At 40.0% G+C, this 27,736-nt stretch overlaps 1 protein-coding gene across 7 annotated transcripts in view; it reads left to right on the top strand.

The window, feature by feature from the left end:
• The first annotated feature begins 2,986 nt into the window (after positions 1-2,986).
• The window catches only part of TBC1D19 (TBC1 domain family member 19), a 109,110-nt gene continuing 84,360 nt past the window's right edge, over positions 2,987-27,736 (top strand). For 4 of the 7 annotated variants that reach the window (XM_084856971.1, XM_084856970.1, XM_084856972.1 and 1 more), the window contains exons 1-10: positions 2,998-3,209; positions 15,309-15,381; positions 16,359-16,404; positions 18,324-18,399; positions 20,446-20,520; positions 20,714-20,777; positions 21,224-21,270; positions 24,030-24,140; positions 25,487-25,559; positions 27,032-27,070. In XM_084856971.1, coding sequence (XP_084713097.1) covers positions 3,111-3,209; positions 15,309-15,381; positions 16,359-16,404; positions 18,324-18,399; positions 20,446-20,520; positions 20,714-20,777; positions 21,224-21,270; positions 24,030-24,140; positions 25,487-25,559; positions 27,032-27,070 — 703 coding nt within the window. In that variant the 5' untranslated portion in view covers positions 2,998-3,110. Of the gene's footprint in view, positions 3,210-15,308; positions 15,382-16,358; positions 16,405-18,323; positions 18,400-19,733; positions 19,940-20,445; positions 20,521-20,713; positions 20,778-21,223; positions 21,271-24,029; positions 24,141-25,486; positions 25,560-27,031; positions 27,071-27,736 lie in introns of those variants that run through there. The other 3 variants (XR_014792184.1, XM_084856973.1, XM_084856975.1) reach the window with 3 other exon arrangements.

The following is a 27,736-nucleotide window of genomic DNA, read 5'->3' as shown; positions in this document are numbered from 1 at the left end:
CCCCAAACGGAATCATGCTGCCATCAGGATTTTTAAGACTTGGGTCCAAGCCACATTCGGTCCTCTATCTATGAGGACACACTTGTTTATAATATCACCTGTACTGTTTCATTTATTGCCTTCCCCTTACATAGCCAAGAGCAGAAGGTGTAGGATTTGGTTAAATAAATAAACTTGATTAATTACAGCAAATAAGTTGTTGAACCGTAAATAAGCAACTCTTAATGGTACTATTAATGTATGTTCTCTCATACACCACACACCAGATCACACTCTCAAATCAAACACTTCACGATCACTGAAGACCTCTCTCTCTCTCTCTCTCTCTTTCTCTCTCTGTTCTAAAATCTTAACACATCTCTGATCTCGATCTCAAATCATATCCCTGTCTGTGTTCTAAACCCTGTCTGTCACACAAGCACAGCACCCAGCTTTTAGAGCACACATTTCACCTGCCCTCTCACTCACTCAGGGTGCAATCCTAACTAGATAGGCGGCCGCCTCTGACCTCGGAGGCAACCGCCTGTCCAAAGCAAGGCAGGAGAGGCACAGGGGGGGATCGTTTCCTCCGCGCCTCTCCTGCCTTGCAATTTTTTGCTAGACAGCTTTTTCTGGCTGTCTAGCGGGGCGGGGCGGGGTGGGGGGGCGTGACCAGGAGAGGAAGCTGCCGTATGATACATTGGATGTGTGGTATGTGCAGCTCCGCTCTTCCTGCCCCGGAACGCCCCCCAGCCCCGCCCTGCCCCTTTTCAGTCGCTCTGCGCTTCTCTTGTGGAGACAGTGCAGACGAGGGGGGTGGTCGGTTTTCCAGGAAATGAGCATATCCTATGGCCCTCTAGACAGTGTCTAGTGGCCATAGGATTGCTCTCTCCACCATTCATCTCATCTCACCACTCTTACCCTATAGATACTCAGCATAAACATAGACTTATAATAGGAAAACACTTACAGACTCCAACGTGTAAGATTACATCTCTCTCTACCGTGTTGCTCTCTAAGGGCACAATCCTATGCATGTTTAGGCAGCGAAAAAGTCCTACAACTCCCAGCATTCCCCAGCTGGCATGGCTAGCTGGGGAATGCTGGGAACTGTAGGACTTTTTTCTGTCTAAACTTGCATAGGATTGTGCCCTAAATGTCGTTATTTAGTTATGAAGAATGTACAATATTTCTCCAGGGATATGGCATTTAAATATCCTTTACAGATATGTTGAAAGAGTAAGTTGTCATGTCATTAAAAGCCATTCTATATTATATAGAGTGCGTCTAGATGGACTAGTACTACCAATCAAAACATGCTGTGGAGCTACTCCATCTTTCCTTCCTTAGCATATTTTCTTTGGTAAAAAAAAGAAGGAAGAAATGGTGGGGAAACACCCGTGGGTTAAAAATGGAAGATAACATCATCTGGACCCTCCCATAAAATTCTATGAATGAGGCAGGGTGATTTCATAATAAAAGCCTAGTTTGCAAGCACCCATAATTAATATAAGAAAGGTTATATACCTAGGCTGTGATCCAACTAAAGTTGCTCATAACTGAGGGATAAACAGGAGGAGACAACAGAGATACATGAGCTCCCATCTCTTTAACTTTTGGCAAATAGAAGCTCCAGGAGTGGGAGTGATCCAGATTGGGACTGTGGCCCAATCTGAAGGGGTTCTTTCCTCTGCACTGTTTCCTAATGACCCCCGCCCCCGCTGTTATTTGCCCCATTAGAGAAAACGTATGTGCATACAGCGTATACATGTAATTTTTCAGGGAGGCAATTATTATTGGGAAAATGGAGTGGGAGAAAAGGGTTAAGTGCTCTTCCCAGCACCATGATCCATCCTGCCCTCATGCCCAACATATTTCATCTGCTGTCTGCCAAAAATTTAGAGATGGGAGGTCCAATTGCAGACTTCCATCTCACCTAGCTTGGCCCTAAGAACCAATGAAAGCAATGGGGATGAACTTTAGTTGTGGCCACAACTTTAGCTGACCTTGACTTTTTCCAGAGGGGTAGCTGTGTTAGTGTGTTGCAGCAAAAACAATGACTCTTGTGGCACCTTAAAGATTACTTTTATTCGGGCCTAAGCTTTTGTGGGCATTGTCCACTTCATCAGATGCATGAAATTTTAATCTCAAATTGGCTGGACTGTAATGCTATCCTTTAATTTTATATTCCAGTTATTTGTGCTTGTCTCTGCAACCTCAATATACTGTTAAAGCTTCGTGGTGACCATTCACAAAGCAGTGTTGGTGATAACACAAACATTCCGGCATTGGTAAGCTAATAAACATAGAATTAAACTTCTTGATACATTTTAATTCAGCAGTTTCTCATTGCAGCCTCCCTTTTAAGTTCCTTTGTTCATGAATAGCCACCTTAAGGTCAGTGGCAAAGTGTCTTGGGAAGAATGTTCCCCTAATGTTTTTTTGAATACTACCATTTCCAATGTCAGAATAGAGCAGGGCAAAGACCCAATCAAACAACCAATTAATACTCATATTTTACAGGTGAGGAACACTGAGGCTGAGATCTAAGCACCTGCCCCCCAATCCATGGCAGAGGGCTTAGTTATTATTTTTTACTTGCAATTTTAAAGGGACAGCAACAAGTTGTGGCAGCATTCTTAATCATATAGCCCTATTGTAGAGCTAGGGAGCACAGAAGTCAGATTACACAACTGCCTAGGAAAATAATTCTGCACAGAATTGCATTTGAGTCCATTGCCAGCCTTGCCACTTCAGTAAGAAAAGCAGACTTACAGTGTAATCCTATTAAATGCCTACTCAGAAGTAACCCCTATGGGAAGAGCCTGAGCCTGCGTACTTGTTTTTCTCAACTACTCAAAGTGTGCCCAGGACAGCGTCTACAATTGTGGGTAACGCTGACGGTGGAAGGACGCGGAACTTTACTTTCTACGGAGACGTTTTCGACGGAATCCCAACAGATGCACCTGCTCCTTGCCGTTGCGCGGCAACGCCTGGGTAACTCTTCAAGCTTGAGACGGGGCTCGGCGTGAGCGTCACTGAAATCAGTCCGCCCGCTGCGCAGCCCCACCTGCAGGGGCCGAGAGGCCGAGGAGAGCTGCCTCCCCTGCGGGTGAGTGATCGAGGGAATCATGCTAGGCCAGGATGGCGGTCTCTCACTGACCATTGCTCAGATCGTGCAGAGGCTGAAGAGCTCCGGGCTTCACTCCCAGCTGGAGCGACAGGCCAGGGTGAGGTTGCTTGAGCGGCATTTCAGTGCTCCCCGCCTTATTTCCCTCTCGTTTCCCCCCATCCCCGCCTCTCCCCTATTCTCTCTCCTCTCCCCTTCCTCTTGTTTCTCTTCTGTTCCAATACAAAATGTTGTGTCGTTATGCTGCTTCTCTCCTCTCCACCGTTATCTCCCCACCTCTTTCGTTTGCTGTTATACTTTATCTGTCAATCCAGGCTTCCCTCTGTATCCCTTTTCTCATCATTATCATCGATACGTTTCTGAAAATTCGGAGTTCATCGTATACATCCGTATGAGTAACGACACAGACATACAAAAGTGTGGTCAGGGCTGGCAGAGTTGGGCAGCTGCTGAGACCCCAGCACTTTCACCCCTGGTGGGCTGCTGAAAATACCTGCAGAAGGCCCCAGTGGGATGTTTGACCCTCCTCCGCGACAGTTCCTATGTCTCCTACCCAGAGTCAAAGAGGTGGTGCAGGCGCTGTTTGCTTATCTGCTAAATTTGGCAGCCAAATGGTAGTTGCAAGAAATAGACAGCTCTGTTTGCTCACCTGGCCTTTCCTTCTGGGAGGTGGCTGCTTCTTGCCACCATGTCCAAGCAAAATATAGGGTGCGTCCAGGTGACACTTTTATTGCGCAGTCACACTGCCTCATTCACAGAATTTTACTTGTGTGTGTCCACAGATGTAGAATCATAGAACAGTAGGCTTGGGAGGAGCCTATAAGACCATCAAGTCCAACCCCCTGCTCAGTGCAGGAATCCAAGTCAAAGCATCCCTGACAGGTGGCTGTCCAGCCTCATCTTGAATACCTCCAGTGTGGGAGAGCCCACCACCTCCCTAGGTATTGTCGTATTGCTCTAACAGGAAGTTTTTCCTGATGTTCAGCCAGAATGTGGCTTCCTGACTTGAGCCCATTATTCCATGTCCTGCACTCTGGGATGATCAAGAAGAGATCCTGGCCTTCCTCTCTGTGACAACCTTTCAAGTACTTGAACAGCGCTGTCATATCTCCCCTCAGTCTTGTTGTTGCTTTCAATCTGTAGCTCTGTGTTTTTCCACCACTTCTCCCATCTATTTACATCCACAGAAAAACCTGTTAAGGAAGAAAAGCTGGAATAACTGCACAACGCCTTTTGATAACACTAGGAGCCCTCCTCTGGAATTACCCAGAGAGAATACAAGCAATAAGTCAAGAGGAGGTAGCTACAGCAAGGAGCAGCTGTCTCTGTTCACATGCCAGTACTTATCTTTCTGGACTGCTCAGAGATAGCTGCTCCTTGCTGTTGTCATTTCTTGCCTCCCCTTGATTGATCACCTGCCCTCTCTCTCTGGGTTTTGGGCCTACCCCAGCTGCCCAGAGGGACCAGATAGGGTAGAGGTGGCTGCTCCTTGCTATGGTCACTATGTTTCCAAAGAGGATAAGTGAGCAAGTAACAGTAGCAATGAGCAGGTGCTGCTCTTCCCTTTATTCCTTGTCTGCCCTCTCCCTCTAGGCAGAATGGCAACTGGGATTAGACTTTCTGGGAGGGACCATATGTTACCCTGGGAGGAGGTAACTCCTCCCAGTTGCCCATAGAGAGAGTGAGTGCTGGCAGCTGCTGCCGCTGCCTCCACTCACTCATGCACTTCTCTCCCAATATCTGTCACTGACCACAGGGAGAGGGTGGGCAAATAAGCAGAGGCTGCCACAAACTCCACTCACTCACTTACGCTCTGCCTCTGGCAGTGTAGCAGTTGGAAGCACTCTCTTTGGGCAGTTCTGTAACTTCTTGTTACATCACCCAGATGGAGGTGGAGGCAGCTCCTTGATGCTTCTGCTACCTCTGTTCATTTCTCACCTGTTCACTTGCTAGCCTCTCTGGGAAGCGTGATTTTTGAGGTTAGGCCCAGCAGGCTCAATCCCTCTAGGTGATGTGGTGGTTATGATTGGGCCCATTCCTAACTAATGCACCACTCCAGAGAGAGAAGCATTTGTGAGGAGAAGTACTATGCCACTCAGAGATAGCACAAGTGAGCGGGTGGAGGCAATGGTTACTCATTGCTCCTTTAAAAAAACCCAAAAGCATCATTTTAAAGCAGTTGTGGATCAGTGTTTCTGATTTTTCTCAGAGCAATGGCACTATGGAGTGACTGTTTTTATTGTTAGCATTCCATATACTGCTACCGGTTTCCAGAACTAACCCCCACCCCCCAGCCCCACTCCCCATGAGCCCCTTACTTGGAAAAAAATGCATGCATGATACAGGCACCCGAATTTTTCTGCTGCAGGTCTCATAGCAGCTTTGTGGAAAGTATTTAGGTTTGGAAACTAGTGTGTGTTGATGGACAGGCTTAACCTGCTTAACTCAGGCCTGTTGCTCTGATCAAACCTAGAGGCACTCAGAGCTGCTTTTAAGTGTGCATGCATGTGGGGTGGGGTGTCAAATTTGTTGGCAGATCCAATCATGGATCTTTCATACTGTGTCTGTTTAGGCCATCAGTCAGCCTTGGAACAGTCAGCAGATTTGAAACAATCCTGTAACACACAGCTTTGTCTTACTACCTACTGAGTTCATGACATAGATGAGGCTTGAACTAGGGACTTCCTGGCTTATAGCACAGCCTCTTAGGGCACAATCCTATGCATGTCTAGAAGGAAAAAAGTCCTACAATTCCCAGCATACTCAGCCAGCCATGTTGGCTGGGTCATGCTGGGAATTGTGAGACTTTTTTCCTGTCTAAACATGCATAGGATTGCGCCCTTAACCACTATATTGTATACATCTCTAGAACATCCCTCTGTTCTATTTCTTTCCTCTCTTTTCTAGCCCTCATGCCCAATCCCTTTCTTTTATCTCTGTTGGTCTCTTTTTTTTGTCTACAGTGTAGAGCTGTTGACAGCCTCTTGTCATCCCTTCCATGACATGCTCATGGTGCTGGAAGAGGATGCTATTGTGTGTGTTTGTGTCTGTAGATGTGGTTACTATGACTCTTTCTTTTTTGCAACGATAGAACAATTCACAAACACCCCACACATTTTTTCCCCATTACTGTTTAGCATTATTTATTTAGGAGCAGTGAATTTACTATTTTTTTTTCCAAAGGAGGAAAATTGATTTTGTTGCTGTGCCAATAAGAATGCTGAAAAATCTTACTCTGATTTGGCACCTCAAATTCTGTGACCTCCCCCATCGCAACTCAATAGTTCTAATCCTTAATGTTAAGAAGTTTCTTTGGATTAGAAAAATACTATCCATGGCCATTTTCAGTGATACAAGTGTGACGTTTCTGTTTAATTGAAAGAGATGCACAGAGAAATCAGTGCTGGAATTTGCTTTAAATACCAAAAAATGGAGGATAGCACTATCAGTGGTTATGGATGTTCAGAGGCTGTAAATACAGGAATACCAGGTTCTGGGAAAACAACTTGTTACCTCCTGCTTGTAAGTTTACAGAAGCATCTAACTGGCTGCTACTGGAAGAATATAGTATTTGACTAGATGGACCTTTGATTCAGCAAGACTCTTACCCTGTGCAGGCTGGTAATGATTCCTATTGTGCAAAGAGTCTTGCAGCCTAATTCTAACTACACTTACTCAGAAATAAATCCCAATGTTTCCACTGAGACTTAAATCCAAATTCCTTATGTTCATCCCCATAATAACTTTGTGAGCTATGTGATTATAATCTCCACTGAAAAACTGTGAAATGATAGTTGCCCAAAGCCGCTGGGGGAGCTCATGGCTGCACTTATTTTTATTTATTTTAATTGTTTATCCTGTATTCTAGTTCTTACTCAGTTATTTGAGTGCTGTTGTTTATGTAGCCAAAACAGCAACAGCTGTCTGCATGAAGGAGGTATCAGCAGATTTTGGGTAACCCTGAAGTTTTCAGAAGTACGAAAAATCTTTAGAAAAAATTCTTAAAGTGGGGGAGAACTACAAAAAACAGCCCAAGTGGGGAATAAGCATGCCCAGTGCCCACAGAATGCTGACTATTGAGACAGAAACAAATTCAGAACTGCCTGGGAGGGAGAATAGAATGAATTCATTGGAGAAGGAAGACAGAGGAAGAAACCACATAGATATAAAAAATTGTAGAGAGAACCTACTTATTGTCTGGATAGGTTTTTCCTGGTTCACAATGAAAAATTATTTTTAAATGTCCCCAGGGACAGAAGTGAAGGAAATGTCTACAGGAAAGGAAGTGTCCTGATAAATCAATATAGAAATCCATGTTTTTAATATACTTGGGAATGGGCGCCAGTATGTCCATTTCACATACCTCAGACCTCCAAAATGGAGGACCCCCAACAGCCAAGGGAGGACTGAGTATGTTCAGTGGACGTGAAATTCTGACTGTTGCGGTGTGGGGAAATGAAACCCTGGGAGGAGGGAAACTGAGTGGCTGGAACCCTGAACAGAAGCACTCCATACTGCAACTTTTTGTTTCAGGGTCTGGTTAGTTATGTTTGTATTCCACCTTCTGTGGCGCTCAAGATGATGTACATAGGCTTCATAGGTGGTTGGTCTTCCATCCAGACACTAACTAGATCTAGACCTGCTTAGCTTCAGCAGTGTTATTTGATCATGCGCCCTCAGACCATGCTCTGAATAGTTGTAAATCCAGGTCTCCCAAGCTCAAGAGCAACATGGGCATCCCTAAAACATGCTTTTGGTGCATGTGTGTCTGAGCGGAATAAGTGTTTGTGTTTTCTTTTTGCACTTTCAGTACATTAAAAACAAATAGAATTTGATCCAAACACTTCAGCTAATACCTCTCTTCTCTGTAGACATTGCCCCTGAAATAAAGTGTAAACTGACGTCAGACAGTGTGGAGAGGAATTGCATGGTGAGCTTTCATTTACTGTAGGGGTGCATGTTTAACTTTGGTTCAGCTGTACTAATCTTGGTCTGATAAACCATGGCTTATTGGACTTGAAATGAGTTGGGTGTCCCCTGTGTGCTCCTTCCTTTCCCCTCTCCTGCCTTCTTGTCCTCCCCTCATGTGCCCAGCTTTGGCAGGCTTTTACCAAAAGCTTGCCAAAACCCTGCTTTTCTGGTTCCTTAAACCATAGTTTCCTTTGATGTTCAAATGAGGAAACTATGGTTTAAAGGCTGCCTCCAAGGTAGGCCTTTTTTAGTTTTCTGATAAATTTTGAGAATTGCTATTCTGTTTGTTTGTGAATAACATTTTAAACAATGTGGCCAGAATGAGCATAACTGATTTTAACTAAAAATCTTCCTTTGGAAGAAAATGTTTGGATTCTCTATATAGACTTCATTGCTGTTCCAATCTCTCCACACATTTGGAGTTTAATTATTTTAAACAAGCACCATCAACTGCTGTGCTGCCAATGGGAGCTTCTCTCTGCAGCTAATAGCCACTTTATGGGGCAGGGGGATTTTTGAGGGGATTGTGGCAGGTTGAGGAAGGGTTAATCCTTCCTCTCCATGCCTTGTTGTTAGTAACTTTCATGCAATTAATTTCTGGTCTAGTTTGACCCTCAGTGTTTTAGAGAAGCTGTGATTTTTCTTTTTATTCCACTAGGTATTTCGGAGTTAGAGCTGTATGGTATTGTTTGCTCCTGCTGCTATTTTAAATAAGCTTTTAGCTAAAGCTTTATTACAAAGTCAGTGGTCTTCTGTATCTGTTGCTTTTTGGCCTCTGGTTAGCCTTGTTAGAGAACTTTGAGGCATAGTGGGTGGGATATAAATAAATAATTGAACATGTGTGTGTGAATTAGGCCTTAAAGGGTCAGAAAAGGAAGTGAGTCGTAATGTTGCCACTTAACAGTGCCATGTCAGTGCATTCCTTAGGAATGGGTAATGGGCATCAAGCAATGGCAGAACATCCTCACAAAGCTTCAGGCTCACCAGTATACACCTCCGGTCCAAGGTGCTGTTGTAGTGAACAAGTAATGTTGAAGGATTCTTAAAACTCAGAGTTCTTTGATACTTCTTCTTGGAAGTTGAAAGCAAAAAGGAAAGAAAAAAGCAGTTTTTCTTTTTACTTTTATAGCCATACTACTTTTTTATATATGAGACATGTAAATTCGGTCTAACTTCTTTGGGATCTGATAAAAATGTGTTGGAAACATTATGCTTTGATACCAGTGTCACTGATGAATCTGAACAACTTAATGGAATTACAACGGGCCTCCATCTGCCTCTGGCACCCCTAATGTAGATTCTGACCTGATTTATATATAATATATTCTCTATGTGGTTAAGACCATTGATAAATATAATTTGTAATTATATACTGCTGTTATTGAAGAATGAATCTAGTTTGCCTTTCCGCTGTCAAGCTGGGCTCAGCTGTTCTTATATTTTATGTATTCTTCCTTAGTTTACTTGCCATAATGTGCCATATATTAATCCTTTTTCTGATATCCCTACAATTTTCTTTGCCAAAGGCCATTGTTTTCTTCTTTTAGGTTAGGTCTTTACTAATTTACAACATTAACTATTCCCCAGTTAATCAGCTTTGAATTGATTTGGTTATGTATATCTTTTCTGTTAAAAGAGCAATCTTTAGCTCCAGTGAAATCTGAGATGTAGAAAATGATATTTGCAACACAACATTATATGGAAACATTTATAAAATAATGTACCTGAAGCATAATAGATAACTAATAAATTCCATTGTATGCATTTCTTGGAAGCCTTTAAAATTTTGTAAAATGGTTGTATTGGTTTGTTGTACCAACTCATAGGAGGTAAATCTTTACTGCACAACAAATCATGTAGCACTAAATTGAGTACAGCTGTGAATACACTGAACAACTTAAGGTGCTTCAAAACAAAGATTCATAGAAGGTGGATATTCGTTAGATATGTTCATATGTGAAACACATTGTGTCTTACTATACAGAGGACAGCTCTCTATTTAAAGGTCTGTCATCGGACGGTCCTCTGTTTGAAGGTATCATCTGTTTGAAGGGCTGTGCAGTGCAGTTTGAAGAAAAAGAACCATCAGAAGGGAGAGCAGAATAGGGGCCTTGAAGTTGCCCATCAGACAGCAGCCTGAGCAGACACGTAGGTCACCTGGTCACAGTCTTCCCCACTATGGTGAAATGCGTTGTATTTCTATCTAAATTATGGTAACTATTTATACATATACACATATAAATTAGCACATACACATTTTGTGCAAAACTTTTTGTGCCTCCTTTTGTCTTTAGGTGATGCATTTCCTTTTTTAAAATGCTGATGCATAATTGGCCACCCTATTGTATATTTGTTTGAATACGTAGTTTCAGTTATGTGAAGGACTCCAAACATCTTATACAATATTTGAAGTTATATCAGTTTTGTAATATTTAAAATGAAAAACATAACAGTGAGAGAACTAGCTTTTACGTATTCCTAGGTATTTTCCATTTCAATCATGAGGCTGCTTTTCATAAACATGAAAAGTGTTTTCTCCTACCACAAATTGTTCCCAGAGCTAGGATGCATAATTTAATGGTCAAACTGAAGCCAAGAATATTGCTGTTGCGGTCATTAAAACATCTATAACTTCTTATATAGCCTTGCAGCAAAGTTCACAAAACTTAGGTTACACAATTTTTAGTAACCTGTCTATTTAAAAAAAAACCCTTAAACATACATTTTAAATAAATTTCTGGAATTAAACAATTAAGAAAGGAAGAAACCCCCAAAGGGGTTTCAGACATGTTTTCCCTTTAATGGAACATATAGACAAATCTATAGGAACATATAGATAAAAGATGACCATATTGGCACAGAAGACTTGCATTGCTGTTTCCTCTTCACAGATTCTAGCTGACTAGTCAAAACAAAACTGTCTCCTGTTTACAGCAAAACTGTGCTGGGCTTTTCAGGTGAACATCCCTCTCTCTCCCCCCGCCCCCCAATTAATTTAAGCCAAGGTTTGTTAGAACTTGTCAGAACTTGCTTTTGTATTTCTAGTGATCAGCACTGGAAACACAGAAAGTAATTAATGATCTCTGAGCATTGCAGCCCAACCTTACGCATGTTTACTTGGAAGTAAATCCCACTGCCTTCAACTTGCAGTGTAATTTTAAGCAGTCTTGTATAGCTCTCAAACTCTAGAAAAATACTTTGTAGGCTGTTTATCTTAAGGCAAATTCAGCTTCAGTTGCAAATGCAAACAGCTGAGAGTTTTCTGCACTTTTTCGTATAACTTGGCCTCAGGTAAGGAAAAATTAAACAGAAGTAAGAGCACCTTCCAGTCCATGTGTTTAGAATTATCCTAATTTGCAAAGTTTGGATTGGTGCAAAACCAGATACTGACAACAGAGATCTTTGTAGAACAAAGCATGAGACCGGGCATGAAAGTACTCATCTGATAACTGATGAGAGAGTGCAATCAGCACTGAACTGAGCATGTCTAATGGATTTATTTTATTTTAAAATTGCTATGCTGATGCTACAAATCAGGGCCCCTAAGTCATCTAGGTGCAATTTCTAGTCACCAATTTCTAGGCCTAGGATACCTGCTAATGATAAGTCTGCCCTACTGTTTCTTCAGCTTTGCTCATTAGTAATCCCCTCCCTTGAAAGTGGGGGAAAAACTAAAATATATCTGAAATCAGTGCTGTTTTACTTGAGTTACACTTACTTGAGTTAACTTTGCATAGTTTTTTCCTTATCTTTTTCCCTAACCACTTGGGAAATTTTCTTGTACTTCCTTAAAAAAAAGAAAAGAAGAACCAGCAGATAGGGTACAGTAGAAGGGTAGGAGACAAGTTTCTTGATTAAGGGTGAAATCCTATGGTGATGCCTGTAAGCCTCCAAACTCAGAGGCTTACAGGCATCTTATGCACAGCAGGAGGAGCGCCCTCTGAGCTCCTCTTCACCTCTGTGTGCCTTCCGCCCCCCTTATAGCTAGACGGGCTTTTTCACCTTCCTACTTGGGGTGTGTCAGAGCAGGAAGGAAGGAGGCTGGGGAGTCATATCCTGGCTTCTCCAGTCCTCTCCCCACCCATCAGCATGTCTCTTTACCCCCTCTCCAGGGTTGTGACCTTGGAGAGGCCGGCAGTGCGGTTCTCTCTGCTCCGGCTGCGAGGGGGAGTGGGCAGGGAATATGGATTCCTGGATCTGCAGTTGGAGTGCTATCTACAACCTCAGATCCAGGATTCTGAATTATCCTATTGCTCCGAGACTCTATCTAGGGGACACAGGATTGCTCCCTAATTGATATGTATGATGGTACTTTCTGTTTATGCTTGATAACTTTCAATAGAACACTTTCAGAACAGAATATGACCTGTACATATGTGAACTTTCCAGGCATGAGGCCTTTGGATCCTAGTGCTAGCAAGTTCCTGGAAGAGGCAGTTGAATAATTTGGAGGTGCCAAAGGATACCCTGGTGGCCTTCCTTAGTGAAGGAGCAGAGTAGAACTGGAAGCTTTATAGGCTCTTTGGGATCGTTAATTTTTAGGATCAGGAGAATTCTAGGCTGTGGTGCTACTGTCTTGACTGAACCTACCTGCAGCTCCTACCTTTGATCATCATCCCGAGTTTCACAAGGAATAGGAATCAAGGGGCAGTATCCAATGGTACTCCTACACAGAGTAGGGCCATTGAAGTGAATGGGCCTAATCTATGTAGGACTACCATTGGATACTGCCCAAGTGCTTCACCCACAAGGCTCCTGATATGAGACCCACAGGACCTGTCAGCAGGACAAGGAATGCTTTCGGAATAAATGTAGCATGATTGCTGATACACCCAGGGAGCACTGAAGTAGCTTACCATTTTAATGACAGTTTGACAGAATATCTATTAGGATACATCCACACCAATACTCTTCATCTAAAGTGTAAACCTTTGCCGCTTCAGTTTTGTCCCTCAGTATTCCAGCACAAATATTTGTGTGCTTACTACACATACGTGCTTTTTCCTCCTGGAATTGTACAGTGTGTATTTTTATTTGTCTTTTTACTGTAATAAATATTGAACCTGCACAATTGCAGCAGTAAATCTTCACCTGCCCCTGGTAAAGTTAATCCAGTTTGCTGATATAAGGATGAAGAACCTTGCTGGATGTGAAACCAGGTTTAGCTTTACTAAAAGAAAGTAGCTGATGAAATTAACAAAACATTTAGTGGTTAAATGGGTGCTCAGCTGCAAAGATGGAATTTCACTGTTTAACAAAACAAAATGCTCAGATAATGGAGGAGGAGTATTGGGTAAAAGACTAGAAAGGGGAGCAGCAAAAGACTTCTGAGCAATCACTAAAAAGCTGTTATATTTATTATTTATGTGTAAGAACTGATTTAAAAGATGTGCCATGTTTTGGCCCTAAAAAGGCTCCCCAGCACAGTCTACAACTAAAACAATTACAATTCAATAAAACCAGATTAAATACAGTAAAATGAAGAGCCAAATAAACAGCTTGTATCTCTTTAATGTGGTACGAACCATTGCATGAAATGAATAGATCACAGTGTGCATCTTCTTCTTGTATAAGTATTAATAGCAGATAGCCTGAAAAACTGCTGGCTTGAATGCACCATTAAAGAGATACCATCAAATAAAACCAGAAGCCTTTTTCACATCCACAAAATTGACTTAAGGAGCACATGTACAAATGCTGGCATTGAACTACAGCAGATAGCAGTAACGTGAGCTAAATACAGCAGAGTAGCTCACTGGTGATTCAATAACCTGATTTTGTTGCCTGCTGGGGTCTGTAGGCCACAATACATGGATGATAGGTTATGTTCAGCTTGGTGGATCACAGATTGTACGGGCCTCCTTTACTAAAAGTAATGACATATTTGCTTCTGAAAATATTTTTACTATGTATTGATCGATCAAAATTCATTTAATTGTATATATTTATTTATTTCATTTCTATACCGCCCAATAGCTGAAGCTCTCTAGGCGGTTCACAAAAATTAAAACCAAAGAGCGCACAATAAAACAATACAAAATATCTAAAACATTAAAACCACAGTAAACAATACAACCAGAATAAATAGCCAAACCTGTATTTCCCTCTGTGCAAGCACAAACAACTACACTGAGAAATGCTTTGCTTCAGAAAATTTTGGATAGAAGTACTGGATTTTGAACAAATCCAGGACTCTTATTGAGAGAAACAGAAAGTGAAATCTTCTTTACGAGAGTTAAGAATGGGATGAACTGGAAACCTAGGTACTGAAAAGAATATGTGTGAGCAAGGTACTGTTTGTCATTAGTTTCAAGGAATGGCAAGTACTAGCAGGTGAATGGTATCATTATCTGTTCCATAAACTCTGGCCAGAGCTGTATGTTACACAGACAACTTATGTATCAAAATGCAGGTTGATACCTCTCTTCACAAAGTGATACTGCTTACAAGAAGGCAATTTGCGAAGGAATAATAATAAATGATGAAAGGGTGCTTAATCCTTACCTGTTCTACCTCTTTGTTTTTAAAACTTCTTTGCCCCTGCTGCTTTTTGTGCAGCCATTTCAACTATGAGTCTGGAACTAAGGAGAATTGAAGGGGGAAAGTAGTGAGTGGAGAAGGACTAAGCCCCTCCCAACATTTCTTCACCTCCTAAAGCTGCTTCTCAGGAGAGTAGTGGCAGCTGGGGTTTCAGTACCGGAAGTATCCATAAAATGTGCAGTTTTTCCAGCCTGTATGTCATTGCAGTATTTATTAAGAACTGGTCATAATCCTTCCCTTGCTTCTTGTGTGTTTGTTTATGTATGTTTACTTCTGAGAATAACTGAAAGCTCATAAGAGGGTGTACCAACGTAGCTTCATAAATTTTGCTGTTGTAAGGAAATGGAGATTGAGGAAGCAGATGATATATATGTTGGCTGGGATCCAAAGAACCCAGCAATTAATTCTGTGCATCCAAAGAGGTTTTGGGTTGTGTTTCTTCACAGCCCATCGAGCCATATGGGATGCCATTTATGAAACTCAGATGGCTTTCAAAAGTGGTTTCTGATGGTGATGTGTCAAAATATATTTTGGTAGTTTGAGCATTTAATATGCCCCAACTAAGAATGTTTACAGTCTTGTTTCCCAAGATAAGCACAGCCCCTTTCTAAATGTTGAATCTCATAATTTCTTAAGAAAGTTTATGCTGCTGACATTTCTTATCTTTTATTTTTATTTTTCATGTTAGCTCTGTCTGCACAATCCGGAGATTAAGCTAGAATCCTTGAAAGAAGGTATTAAGGAATTTCTGAAGACATCAGGTTTGTGGTCTTTACTTGTTACTTTTTAAGACCTTCAGCCTGCTTGACTGTTGAATATTTGGGCATCATCCACCTACTTAAAGCTTGTTTTACTCCAGCCTTGTGAATAAATTTGCCAGTGTTACTAGTACACACAAGTATACTAGTGTACATAATGGAATGCTTCTCCATAAAAACAGCAAAAGTAAATTTGTGGGCCTCCAGATGTTGGTAGATTGCAACTCCCATCAGCCATAGGCAGCATAGTCAATGGTGAGACTCGATGGGAGTTGCAGTCCAACAGCATCTGGATGGCCACACATTCCCCATCCCTGGCCTAGATGCCGCTGTGCCACCAAATCCCTACCCAACCTACCTACATACCTAGGATTTGACCCTTACATTCTCTTCTGAAACCTATTCCTTGGAAATAAGTTTGGTTAATTCCAGTGAGATTTGCTTCCAATTAAGGAACTGTTATCTTAGTGCATGGCAGTTGTTGCTTTCAGTCAGCCTGTGCAGTCCTCCAGCTACATAGTCATATGCTCTTTGTGTTCATCCTGACAGCATGTATTGAAGCCCATAATGTTTAACTTTTGGCACAGCACCAATATTGATTTGAAATCTGCTGTTGCAGTGGCACACCTAAAGACTGTCTATGTGGGCAGGTGCATGATTGCTTCTGCACATGACACCTATAGCTGAGCTTGTGCAATTAAGGTAACAGCCTAAAGTTGCAATCCCATGCATATAAGATGCAATAGGTCTGAATTTCCAAACAAATGTGTTTAGGAATGGGGTGACCAGTCCACAAAATACAAACTATGGAGAAGTACCATTAAAGAGTGTTGGAATAAATGAACTATGGATTGTGCCATTAGAATGTTTTTAGTAGTGGAATCTCTGCATGCCAACTTTACTTACTCCAAAGAAGTTTGATGGCATTTTTATAATATGAGTTCTTCTAACCTTTGTTATCTAACCTCTTATTTTACCAGGATGGGAAAAGAAGCTACAGAATGCTGTTTATAGTGAACTCCGTGTGTGAGTTTGTTTTTGTCTGCATTTTTGCATAGGCATAGTTCCTCTTGTCTTCATATTTGCTTGCATTATTTGTAACATCACTTAACGTGTAAAACAAAGAAGGCCTGTTGAATATCTTTTCAATCCACAGTGGATTGGAAATTTCGCTCTGTGTAGGGACTAGCGTAGGAATGTATTAGAAAAGATGAATCAGAACAAAGAAGTACTGCTTTTTAAAATACATCTTAATAAATGTGGAGTTAAGGTTTTTTTTTTCAGTGGACAAAAGGTCAGTCTCTAATTTGATGGCTTTTGATTAAAGTTGTGAAGGCCCGCGGGAAAAGGAAAGATCCAAATATTCCTCCTCTCCTTTTTTTCTGAGGACTTTGGAAAAATTGGTATTTTGGGGGCAACTGGAAAAAAAATCATATGAAATATTTTCTCTTTTGGAATGAGATGCTCTTTAAGACAAGGTTCTTTGGTGCTTTGATCCAGCTTGGACATAACTAGAAGCAAGTGTGCCGCATCTGCTATCTTTTTGCTTGTACAAAACTAAAGAATGTATACTTCTGAGGCTGTAATTCTATGCATGTTTACTCCACTAAACAGAGTAGGTCTTACTTCTGAGTAAACTTGCATGGAATTGCTATAAATGTTATAAATATTTGAAGTAAAGAATGTTATATACTCAGTGATAAATGATGCATTTTGTGTTAAAGTAATAAAATAAGTTTGGGTTTGATAAGAAAATAAGTATTGAATATATTACAGGTTTTCCCAAGATTTCTGGTTGTTGTTTTCTAAAAAACCCAAAACTATATTTTTCTTTGTAACTTCAAAATTTCTGGAAATTTTGCATCCTTGCTTTTGATGATGCATTGCTTTAACATTAGTATACATTGAAACTTTATTCTTGATTCAGGAGCTACAATTTTCTCAATCTATGGCTTTTATTTATATAGTTCAGCCTTCCCCAACCTGGTGCCCTCCTGATGTATTGGACTACAGCTCCCATCAGCCCTGGCCAGCATGACTAATACTCCTTGGGGGTGAACTGGAGGGCACCAGGTTGGGGAAGGCTGATGTAGATTAGTGACAGCAGCACTCCCAGTAGCCTGGCAACCCCTCAATGCTAAATGAGAAGCTACTCCAGAGGCATCTGAGTTATATGTCATTTAGTGCTGGGGGGGGGGGGGTTACAATCCCCCCATCCCTACCCTGCCAAGGTTCATGAGAAGAGAGGGTGTGAATAATGTCATCATGGCTGGGTGGGGGAGGGGATGCCATCCCAGCAGTTTAGCTATGAAGGATTCAGTTCCCGAACCTTGAATAAGTTGGCTGTGTCTGATATAGTCTAGTGGCCTGGTACTACAACTTGATGTGCTAGAAAAAATATACAGAGCAGTACGGTACTATGTCATGAACTACAGCATTATACTTACACTGTTTGGGCATAATTCTGGCAGAACATCAGCACAATAGTTTAGTGATGGGGCAGGAAATGTATTAACTCCTTGCCACCCTGGTCCAATATGTTTTGTTGTATAAAAAGCAAATTACGTTTCATTTTTTGAAGATATATAGGATTATTGTTTATTAAAATGGGTAATCCTAATACTATTTGTATCTAAAAAGACTGAAATTATGTGGTATTATGGATGTACAGATGCCTGAGGTAGACATCAATGCTTGATATTTTCAGTAAAGTAAAGTTTCAGCACCTTTTTAATGCCAGGTTAAGAAATGGCATATGACTCGCCTCTAGTGATGTTTCACAAGGCAGGTGGCCATGGACTGATGATGATTGCTAGATATCTAATTAGTGTCTCTGAAAATTATTATGGTGATGGGGAAAAATTGATCTTCAAGGGTTTATCCTGAAGAGTGGATCCAAATCATACATGCACTAAAATGTATCTGTTTTGTTCTTTTCCTTCAAGTTTCCCGTTACCGTGCCATCCATCAGCACCTCCTGAACACATAAAAGAATCTTTGGCTTACATGAGAAAAGCCCAGGTCTGCTGTGATCTTACTGTGTGTACTGGGGTATTGGCATATACTGTATGTCTGTACCTTTTTTGATGGGTGTGTCATCACACAATTCTTAATACAAGTGGGACCTATAGCAAAATATTGCTGTGTAGAGTACTCCTGTTTAGGGTTCCAGCCAGTCAGCCATGCCTGCTTCCAGGATACTCCATTTCAGCCCTACCCCCACTTTTTCTGCCCTAACCCCCCCCCCCAAACAGTCAACCAGTATTTCATGACAATTAGGCACGCTCAGTCCTCATTGGGCTCTTTCAGGTTTCTCCCTCCCAGGGTTTTTTTCCCCTAAATATCTTTTTGTACTTCTGTAAACCTTGGGGTTCCCCTGAGCCCTCTAATACCTCCTTCTTGTTTGTGGATGGTGCCTTTTGGCTACATAAGGAAAACATATTTGAAGAACGAGTTCGCTGTTAGTATATACAGGATATTGAGGCTGAAATCCCAAGCTTAGTAAGATTGAACTCTATGGCACTTGTCCAGGTAAACATGTTTAGGATCACACTACACAAGTGTAATCAAATTATTTGTGTTTCATTTATGGTAGTACCCAGAGTTACAGCAGTAACATCAGGGAGTGAAGGGCTTGTTATATGAGTATAATGTGAAAAACGAGCAGGCTTACAGGATTGTGAGAAACACATTTACAGAAATCTAACCAAATTATGTTACTTCATCCATGCAACTGTTTAGGCAGAATCAGGGGCTTTTTGTTTGAGGGATCTTATAGTAGAATTAAAATTAATCATATTAGCCTTTAAATGTTTTTTATGTTGCTGTTGTTTTACTTTGGGCTTTAGCTTTTAAAGAAGAGTTTGCGCAAAAACCCCCAAACACCCTTGGAATAGTTTTGGTATGTAGTCAGCAAGTACAATAATTAAAATGCTGTATAATTTATTTTAGAACATGAAAGTATATTTAAAATAAAGCAATGAAGAATTTAATGTTAGGAAACACTGACTATATCGCTCCAGCTATTAGTACTTAAAAAAAAAAAAAAAAGGATGCTTGGATGCTAAATGGCCTGATTACTTGCAATTATATGAAAAACATGTCTCAACATTATCTTCAGAAACATAGTAGAAAATGGGTTTCAGTCACCAAACTCTGCTGGGTGGAAAAATATAACAAGGTGGTCTGTAGAATCAGATGTTATTCACCCCAGGTGAAATTCCACAATTGCTCCCAGGTGAACAGGTGAGTGGCAGTATTCTTCCATTCATCCATCCTTCCGACGGAGACTACATGTGATACAAAGGCTGCAACATATACAGTTGGGTGTATATCTCTTGTGACTTTTTTTTTTTTTTTTACAAACAACTGAAGTGTTGAGTTGAGGAGTGGCAGGGAAGCATTAATGGCAGTATACCCTTTCTTCTCTAGGTATTTTCCCTCTGAAAATTTCCCCCTCCCAGCTATTTTCTTTCCCAGGAGGAATGATACAGTGGCCTGTATTTTTATCCTACGGGTGGAAAATCTTGCAGCTGTGGGCAAGATTTTGAGTGGAAAAATGGTCAGTGGGAAAAAGATTTCTCCCCTTGCTTTCCCCTGCTCAAACTTGCAGCCTTCCACAGCTGCTTCTGTTTTTTTAAAAAGAAAAAAGTGAGAGAAAACATACATGTATGCATGTTTCAGATAGTTTCACTCCCAGAACCAGCTCCTTAAAGTAGAGATGAAATCTCACTTGTTCAGCCGCACTCTTTCTGAGCTTGAGAAAAAGTGAGGTTTCTTCCACAAATTACTCTGTGGAGGCTTTTTGCAAAACTGCATGGTAAACCAATATCAATAGCAATCCGAAACAGTACCCACCCAACCTGCCATCACCCTGTGTGTTCCCCCCCAGCAAGACGGTTTGGTGGCAGTTAGGCAGTGGGTGAGGTGCTTGTTTGAAAAAATATGCCTCATACCATGCCATTTTAAGATTCAAACTAAAAATCCCAAACTAGGTAATGAACTGTTATGAATTATACATAGAAGGGAAGATCGAAGTGTTATACTGATTTATGTAATCTGTTGCAGGGAAACTGGGAAAAACGGATTCTGAAGAGTCTAAATAGTATGTGCACGGAACTCGGGATTCCATTAGCACAGAAGGTAGCTTTACTAATTCCTTTTTTTGTGAATGTAATGCTTAGGCATGTCCGGTCCTAATTTATTGGAAGGAGGAAGATTTGTTTTTTTAAATTCAACATGTTATTAAATGCTAACTAGTAGAGACTTATATTTGTTTTATTTCGATTGGGTTATTGTAAAGCCAGTTTACTTTACTGCATTTTGTGTTTCACAGAGATCAGTGAACGAGCAAAAAGAACTTCTAAATAAATGGAATGAAATGGGGACAGATGAGCCAGGTATGTCAGTCCTGCTTTATGCAAATTAAAATCATATAACCTTTAGAAAGGATGTAAAATATAACTTTTCAATTTAGCTTTTTAAAATGTGTACTTCTAAATTTTTACTGTTTTTACTGTTTTTAATGTTCTTGTTTTAATTGTTTTAAGGTTTTATTGTTTTAAATTATTATACACTACTTTGATTTTTTAGCAGATAGGGCCATATATAAATATTGGTAAAAATAATAAATAATAATTTGTCATAAACTTTGACAGTGGGTGATAGACTTACTGCTCCACAATATGTTTCGAATGTGTGTTCCCTATGTATATTGTTCTGAGCAAATATGATGCTTTGTAATTACTACCAGTAAAATGTACAGATGGAAGAACTACAAATAATATGAACTGGAAACAATCTGTTGATGCTTTTAATTAAATAAGTTTATATATCTTAATTTCAGATCTAAGTCTCTTCCGGCCTGTTTATGCACCTAAAGATTTTCTTGAGGTAATTAAAAAAAAAAAACAACTTAGTCTGACCTTCTGTTACTTATGTAGAGATCTTTACACAATAAATATTAATAGATTTCCCAAGAATGGGTCGTTTGAGCCACTGGATTAATGAATTGGACTTAAGATCATCATCAGTACAATCCTGTGACCTCAAAGTGACTACTCCAGTTTGAGACATGGTATTTGGGTAAGGAAATAAAATATAATAATGGGGAAAGCAGTACTGAAAGTTACCTAAAAGCTGAAAATGTTTACGGTATTCATCTGTGAGAAGAATAACACATTTTTCGGTAGCAGGAATGTGCATTTTATCAGATAGTCACCTTCACACTTGCATTACTTCACCATATCCTAGACGACTGGTTTCAAACTTTCTGTGTCCATTAAAACATTTCCACATATATTTCTCTGCTGAGGAACCCATGGATTGCTGAGGATTCCTGGGCACATTCTCAAATGCACACTCAGTTCATGCAGAGCACTGGCCAGGCCTTTTGTGCTTCACCACCATATTGAGTGTCTTGAGTGTGAGACCTGGAATTCCTTGTAGCTGTGCTTTGCAGGGGAAGATAAATGAGTGGTGGGAAGTTGCTTTTCAGGAAAGCTTTGGTGGTACTGTCCTTCCTATTGGGAAACCGTTGATATGTTTCAGAGGGGTCTCCAAGGTTCCCATTACAGTTCAAAAACCTCAGGTGTTTTGTTCTGGCTAGAAGACACCAGAGAATGCTTATGTTGGGACCCTTTTCTCTGTTTTTTAGTACTGCTCAGACTGAAGGCTGTTAACAGTCATATGTGCTTGTTGTACTGTATGGCCTTTCTGATGATGGATTCAGGAGTGATAGAGCTCTTCTGTAGACAGCTAAGAGGTGGGAAAGGCCAGTTGTGCCAGTAAGCAAGCGAAGGAGAAGGATAGAAAAGAACTACTAAAATCCCCAAAGAAAAGCATTAACAGGAAACCCAGACCCAATGTCTGCAAAATCTATTGAGAGCCTTTGAGCATGGAAATAGGATGGTATCTTATTTTCCAAGAAATATTTTAATATGGCAGTATAAATCTTAATTACCTTGCCTAATCAGAAAACAGCACAGAAAGCAAGCATTTCGATTGCTCTTTGTGAAAGTAAATCAAATGTGTCATATTTGAGAAATTTCCGTGTGTCGATAGGAATTTCTTCCCAGTTTAGAACTGCAAATACCAATAGTTGGTTGACTCTGTCTAAATCTGCATATATGAATGAAAATTATATTGCACAAATGCAAATGTGAGTAGATGGCTTAGAGACCTAACTTTTGAACTTTAAGTGTTGTTTGGTTTCTTAATTTTACTGATGGCTTGAATTATAATGCAACTGTATAACATTTATCTGCAATTAAGGCTAATTAAATATGTCTAAATTTAACCTTATAATAGCAGTTGGCATAAGTAAACAGTGTTATGTCTCTTGTGTTTTCTATTGTTACTTTTCCCACATCACTTGCCATTCTTTGGATGTTAACTTTTTAATGCTTGGCCTGTTTATATAAACTTTCATAGTCCTGTATAAACTCAGAGGAATTATTTCTGTATATGCTGGAGTGTTTTATATGAACAAAGGAAGCAAGGTGAATAATTTACACACTCTTTCAGTCACTATGAACTTTTCTTACAGGTCACAAGCCCCAGAGATTGCATGAATGCTATGTTTTCCCAGCATCATAGAATGCTATCAAAATGATTGACAGTAGCTGTGTTATAATAAATGAACCTTAGTGAAAGTTGAGTCTTGGGTACTGTTGTTATGGAGCAATCTACCACCACTTTAGAGAACAGAGATTTCTTAAGGGACTGTCTGCCTAGCATAGGAATTGGATTTTTCTGAATGAACGAAATAGGATGGCTTTTTAAAAGTGGGGGATGGGGGGAGATCAGGGAAGAATTTGTATCTTCTCTAACAATTGCCTAGTCTTTAAGAATATAGGAGTTGTCTTGTTGGATCAGGGTACAGTCCATGTAGTCTAGCCTGATGCCTCTGGGCATGCGGGCAACAGCCTTCCGGTGTTGCTTGTCCCCCGCATTTCATTCTCTGATGTAGATAGCCATTAATAGACCTACCCTCCACTAGTTTGTCTAATGCCTTTAAAAAGCATTAAAGCTACCACATCTTGTTGAAATGAATTCCATAGGTTCATTATATTTTGACCCTCTGGTTATTTGTTTGCTTTTTGTTTCCTTTGGGGAGACATCCTTTTATTATTTTTCCTTGACTGTGGCTCAGTCCAGGCATAATTATCGTTTGCTATTAGGGAGTGGCATGATATGCTTGCACTTCGGATTTCCCCTCCCTCCTCCTACCTTTTCTGTGGATTCCCTTCTTCAATTCATGGTTTTTGTTAACCAGAGTTTGCTGTGATGTCTGAACTGGCAAACTTTGGTTACTGCTTTGGCTCCAAATCACAATTTGAAACCAATGCACTAACCATAGTTTGCCTATTTAGGCATCATAGCAAACTATGGTTAATGAAAACTGGTAACTGTAGGAGGGAACCTACCCAAGGGGGAAGAAGAGAGCATGCCAGCCCATGGGGGCACTCTCTGTCCCCAACCACAGTTATATGTTAATTCAAAAATGAACCTTAGGTACAGTAAGGTTGGCAAACTTTTGAAAATATCTCTTAGATAGCGCTGCTAATGAAGACATTTTCTGAAGTTTTATATTGTTTTACACTTTTTGGCATCTACATATAAAATGCTCATTTATAGTGATCTTGTTAAAGGTATTGATGAATCTTCGCAATCCAAACTATGAAAACAATGAGCAACCTAGTTTTAGAAACCACCTGGGATTAATTCAGGTTCCACTGAAAGTGAAAGATATCCCTGAACTAGTAAGTATCCATTATCTTTAAAAAGAGGTTTCTTAAGAAGTAAATGTGAAATAAATGAATTGCCTAACTTGAAGGTACTAAAACAATTGTTTTTATAATGTACAGCTTTTGAGAAATGCTGAACAAATTTGTTACATATATTTTTAAAGCCTGGCTGTGAAGTGTTCTTCAGTGTTTCATCCTACGTCTCTAAAGAAAATGCTTGGCAGACAATTGGAACTAATTTTTTTCTGGGACTTGCTAGAATATGTCTGAAGCAGTGTTCCACTAGTTCATTGTACTTCCAGCTGAGATAATAGGATTACAATATCCTGGGGTGGGGGGAATGTATTACTACACTATGTTTCTCATCAATCTTAGTCTGGCTTTGTGTTTAGCTGGCAGATTGGAAAAAAAAGATACTCAGCTGTTTCTTGACTTCAGATTTCTTGTGCAGCATAGAACATGCCATAGGTTAGTGCTTTACATGAAGAAGGCCCAAGGTTCAGTCCTTGGTATCGCCAATTAAAATATTATAAGGAGCCTGCAGAACTGCTGCTAGTCAGAGTAGAGATGGATGAGGAGTCTTATTTCTCCTTTCCAAAATCAGTTGACCCCTCTCAGATGGCAGCCTCTCTTCTGGTCAAGAATTGTGGGCTTTGTAGTTCAACCCCTTGATCTTCAGCAGGAAAAAAAAAACTTGAAGCATCTTTTGCTTGCAGGAGACTCACTGGGCCTCTTCAGTCTGTTTGTGAGCACTGTGCAGCCAGCTACCTTAACTATGATCCCCAAGGTTAGGTTTTTTTTTCCCGTGAGAGAGGGGGAAAGGGTAACAGGTGTCAGATTGCTTGGAATGTGGGCAGAAACAGGGTAGGAGGCCGGCTCACAGTAGGCTGTGCTTGCCACAGTGCTACTTACAAGGCTGAACATCAGGAAAAACTTCCTGGCTGTTAGAGCAATACGACAATAGAACCAATTCCCTAGGGAGGCAGTGGGCTCTCCCACACTGGAGGCACTCAAGATGAGGATGGACAGCCATCTGTCAGGGATGCTTTGACTTGTATTCCTGCATTGAGCAGGGGATTGGACTCGATGGTCTTATAGGCCCCTTCCAACCCTACTATTCTATGATCCTATGATTCTAGCAGGGTACTTGTATAGTTGCGCAATTCGGCTTTGAATTCTTGCCCCACTTCTAAGTCAGAGAACTGGGTTTGATGGCCAAATGGTCTGATGCAGTGGCTTTATATGCTCATATAACTGATAACAGTTTGAAGATCTGCTGACAAATAATTAAAATGTAAAGAGACCTCCGTGGTTGTTAATAAAAAAATGTGTTTTTTCATTTGTGCCTTTTTTTCCTTAAGAAAGAATATTTCAGTGAGCTAGACCTGAACACAAGTCAGCTAGATATTGATGATTCCGCACATGTGCCTCCAGGTTAGTGTGGCTGTTTAATGTAATGTAGTAAAGATTGTTATTGTTTCCCACAAAGATTCATGTGAGTTTGTTGCCAACACCAGATCCAAAGAGGGCCCTTGTCTCTTTAATTGCTGTGTGTTAGGGAGAGGTTTGGCAAGTCATAACACTAATCTATAACATTTACTCAGAAGTAAGTCCTATTGTGTTTAATACGTCCTACTCCCAAGTAAGTGTGTATAGGATTGCAACCTAAGGCAACACCTACCTGCAAGTAAGTCCCATTGAAATCAGTGCAGCTAACTTCTGAGTAGACCTGTATAGGATTGCATTGCAAATTACTATATTAACTCTTTATGTTCTGCCTAAATTTCAGGTAAGAGTTCTCGTTGGCAGTACATTGGCAACTTGGAAATAATATTGCAAGATGGAAGTAACCATATAGCCACCAAAATTATAACTGGCACAAACATGATAACATTGCTGTTGTCCTGTGACTTTAGTTGAGGTGTCTTTGTGATGAATGTGAAAAAGCAGCTTTTGAAGGGCAATTTAGATTGAAAGTTCATTGGAAAATCTGTTAGTATAAACGAGATATTTTATTAATGTTAGATCTTTTTATCATACCTTCAAAAATATTTTTTCCTAAGGCAGCTCATGAAATGAGAGAGTGAAACAAAATAATATTTAAAAATTATACAGTAACAAGCAGTGTATGTAGATTTTGTAAGGCTATGATCAGAAGGACACACACAACCAAATTATTCCATCTCCATGTTTCCATCTCAGATAGTACTCTGACAATGTCTTTCACAAACTGCTGTTTAAACTCTTCAGAAGGTGGGAGAGAGAACCAGCAAAATTTGCCTTTTAAACATCAAAACCTTTTGCCTAACAACAAAGAGTTGTTAAGGTTCCACAGTACCCTTAGTTTTTCCTAAATAAATGTTTTGCTTTCCAAACTTTGGTTTACAGAACTAGTTTTTCATATGTGCTATATAAGTACTTCACAAGACTTGCACCCTTACAAGATCTTTTTACCATATTTTATTTTTATTTTATTTATTTATTTATTTATTTATTTCTATACCGCCCAATAGCCGAAGCTCTCTGGGCGGTTCACAAAAACTAAAACCAAACAACACACAATAAAACAATTTAAAATATATAGAACATTAAAACCACAATATAACAATACAACCACAATTACAAAACATTTTATGTTTTGTTTGTTCCATTGTTTCTTACATAGTTCAGATTGCATTTTGAACTATAGGGAAGGGACTAAAATAGCAATTTGGAGTGACGAATGAGTGCCATCTAAGAGAAACTCTGAAATAGATTTGGTTGAACATGTGTATTTGGAGTGTGTGGTCTTCCAAATTCTGGTACATATATGATGGTATGGAATTCTGATAGTTAAATCAAATATGCTGATAATGAACTGAAATAGTTTTGAACTTTTCACACTTTATTCTTGCTTACTGTTTTAGAACTCTTTGAAAATGAGCATGTATGTATTGGTCAAAAAGGTAAGAGTTTGATAATGTTTGTAATAAATTGCAAGAATCTCCACTGTTTTTTTTTTTTCATTTTGTCTTATATGAAGTGTAATAAGGCTGTAATCTTGAACATAGTTACAGGAGAGTAAATCCCATTGAATACAGTCGCACATACATGCATTTGAGTTCACTGTAAATGATGTAAAATGAATGTAACCTATACCTTTAAAATGGCAGAACTGCCTGCATTTTAGAATCACTAGTGAATTCCAGATAAAGAGCTTATTAAAACAAAATAGCAAGTGTGTTTGCGTGGCAGCTTTATGCCAAAGAGTTGAATTCCTGTTTTGAATGTTGTTTCAAAATCACCAGAGTCTCCTCTCCCTTCTGTGCACAAAGAACTCTCATCAGGATTAATGGAGTGTGTGTCCATGCATCAGAAAAGAATATAAACTTAATTTTGTTCAATGGTTCGTTGTTACTGCAGAGCCTAGTGAATCCTGAATCACTGACTACCTATGCAGAATGGTGTGTGTAGCCATCTTCTTTCAAATAAGTCATTATTCTGGCTGTTGAAAAGAAAACAAACCCATGCCTTTTAAAATAAATCAAGTGCATGTGGGACAGATAATTTTTCTGTGCTTTTCCTTTCAAGGCAATCAATGAACTACTTAGTTAATATTTAATTCTTAGCCA

The sequence above is a fragment of the Heloderma suspectum genome, chromosome 5 (genome assembly GCF_057233095.1).
Source record: "Heloderma suspectum isolate Gila_16-S chromosome 5, 16-S_ref, whole genome shotgun sequence".
NCBI lineage: Eukaryota > Metazoa > Chordata > Lepidosauria > Squamata > Helodermatidae > Heloderma > Heloderma suspectum.
This window is presented reverse-complemented; position numbering and strand designations above follow the sequence as displayed.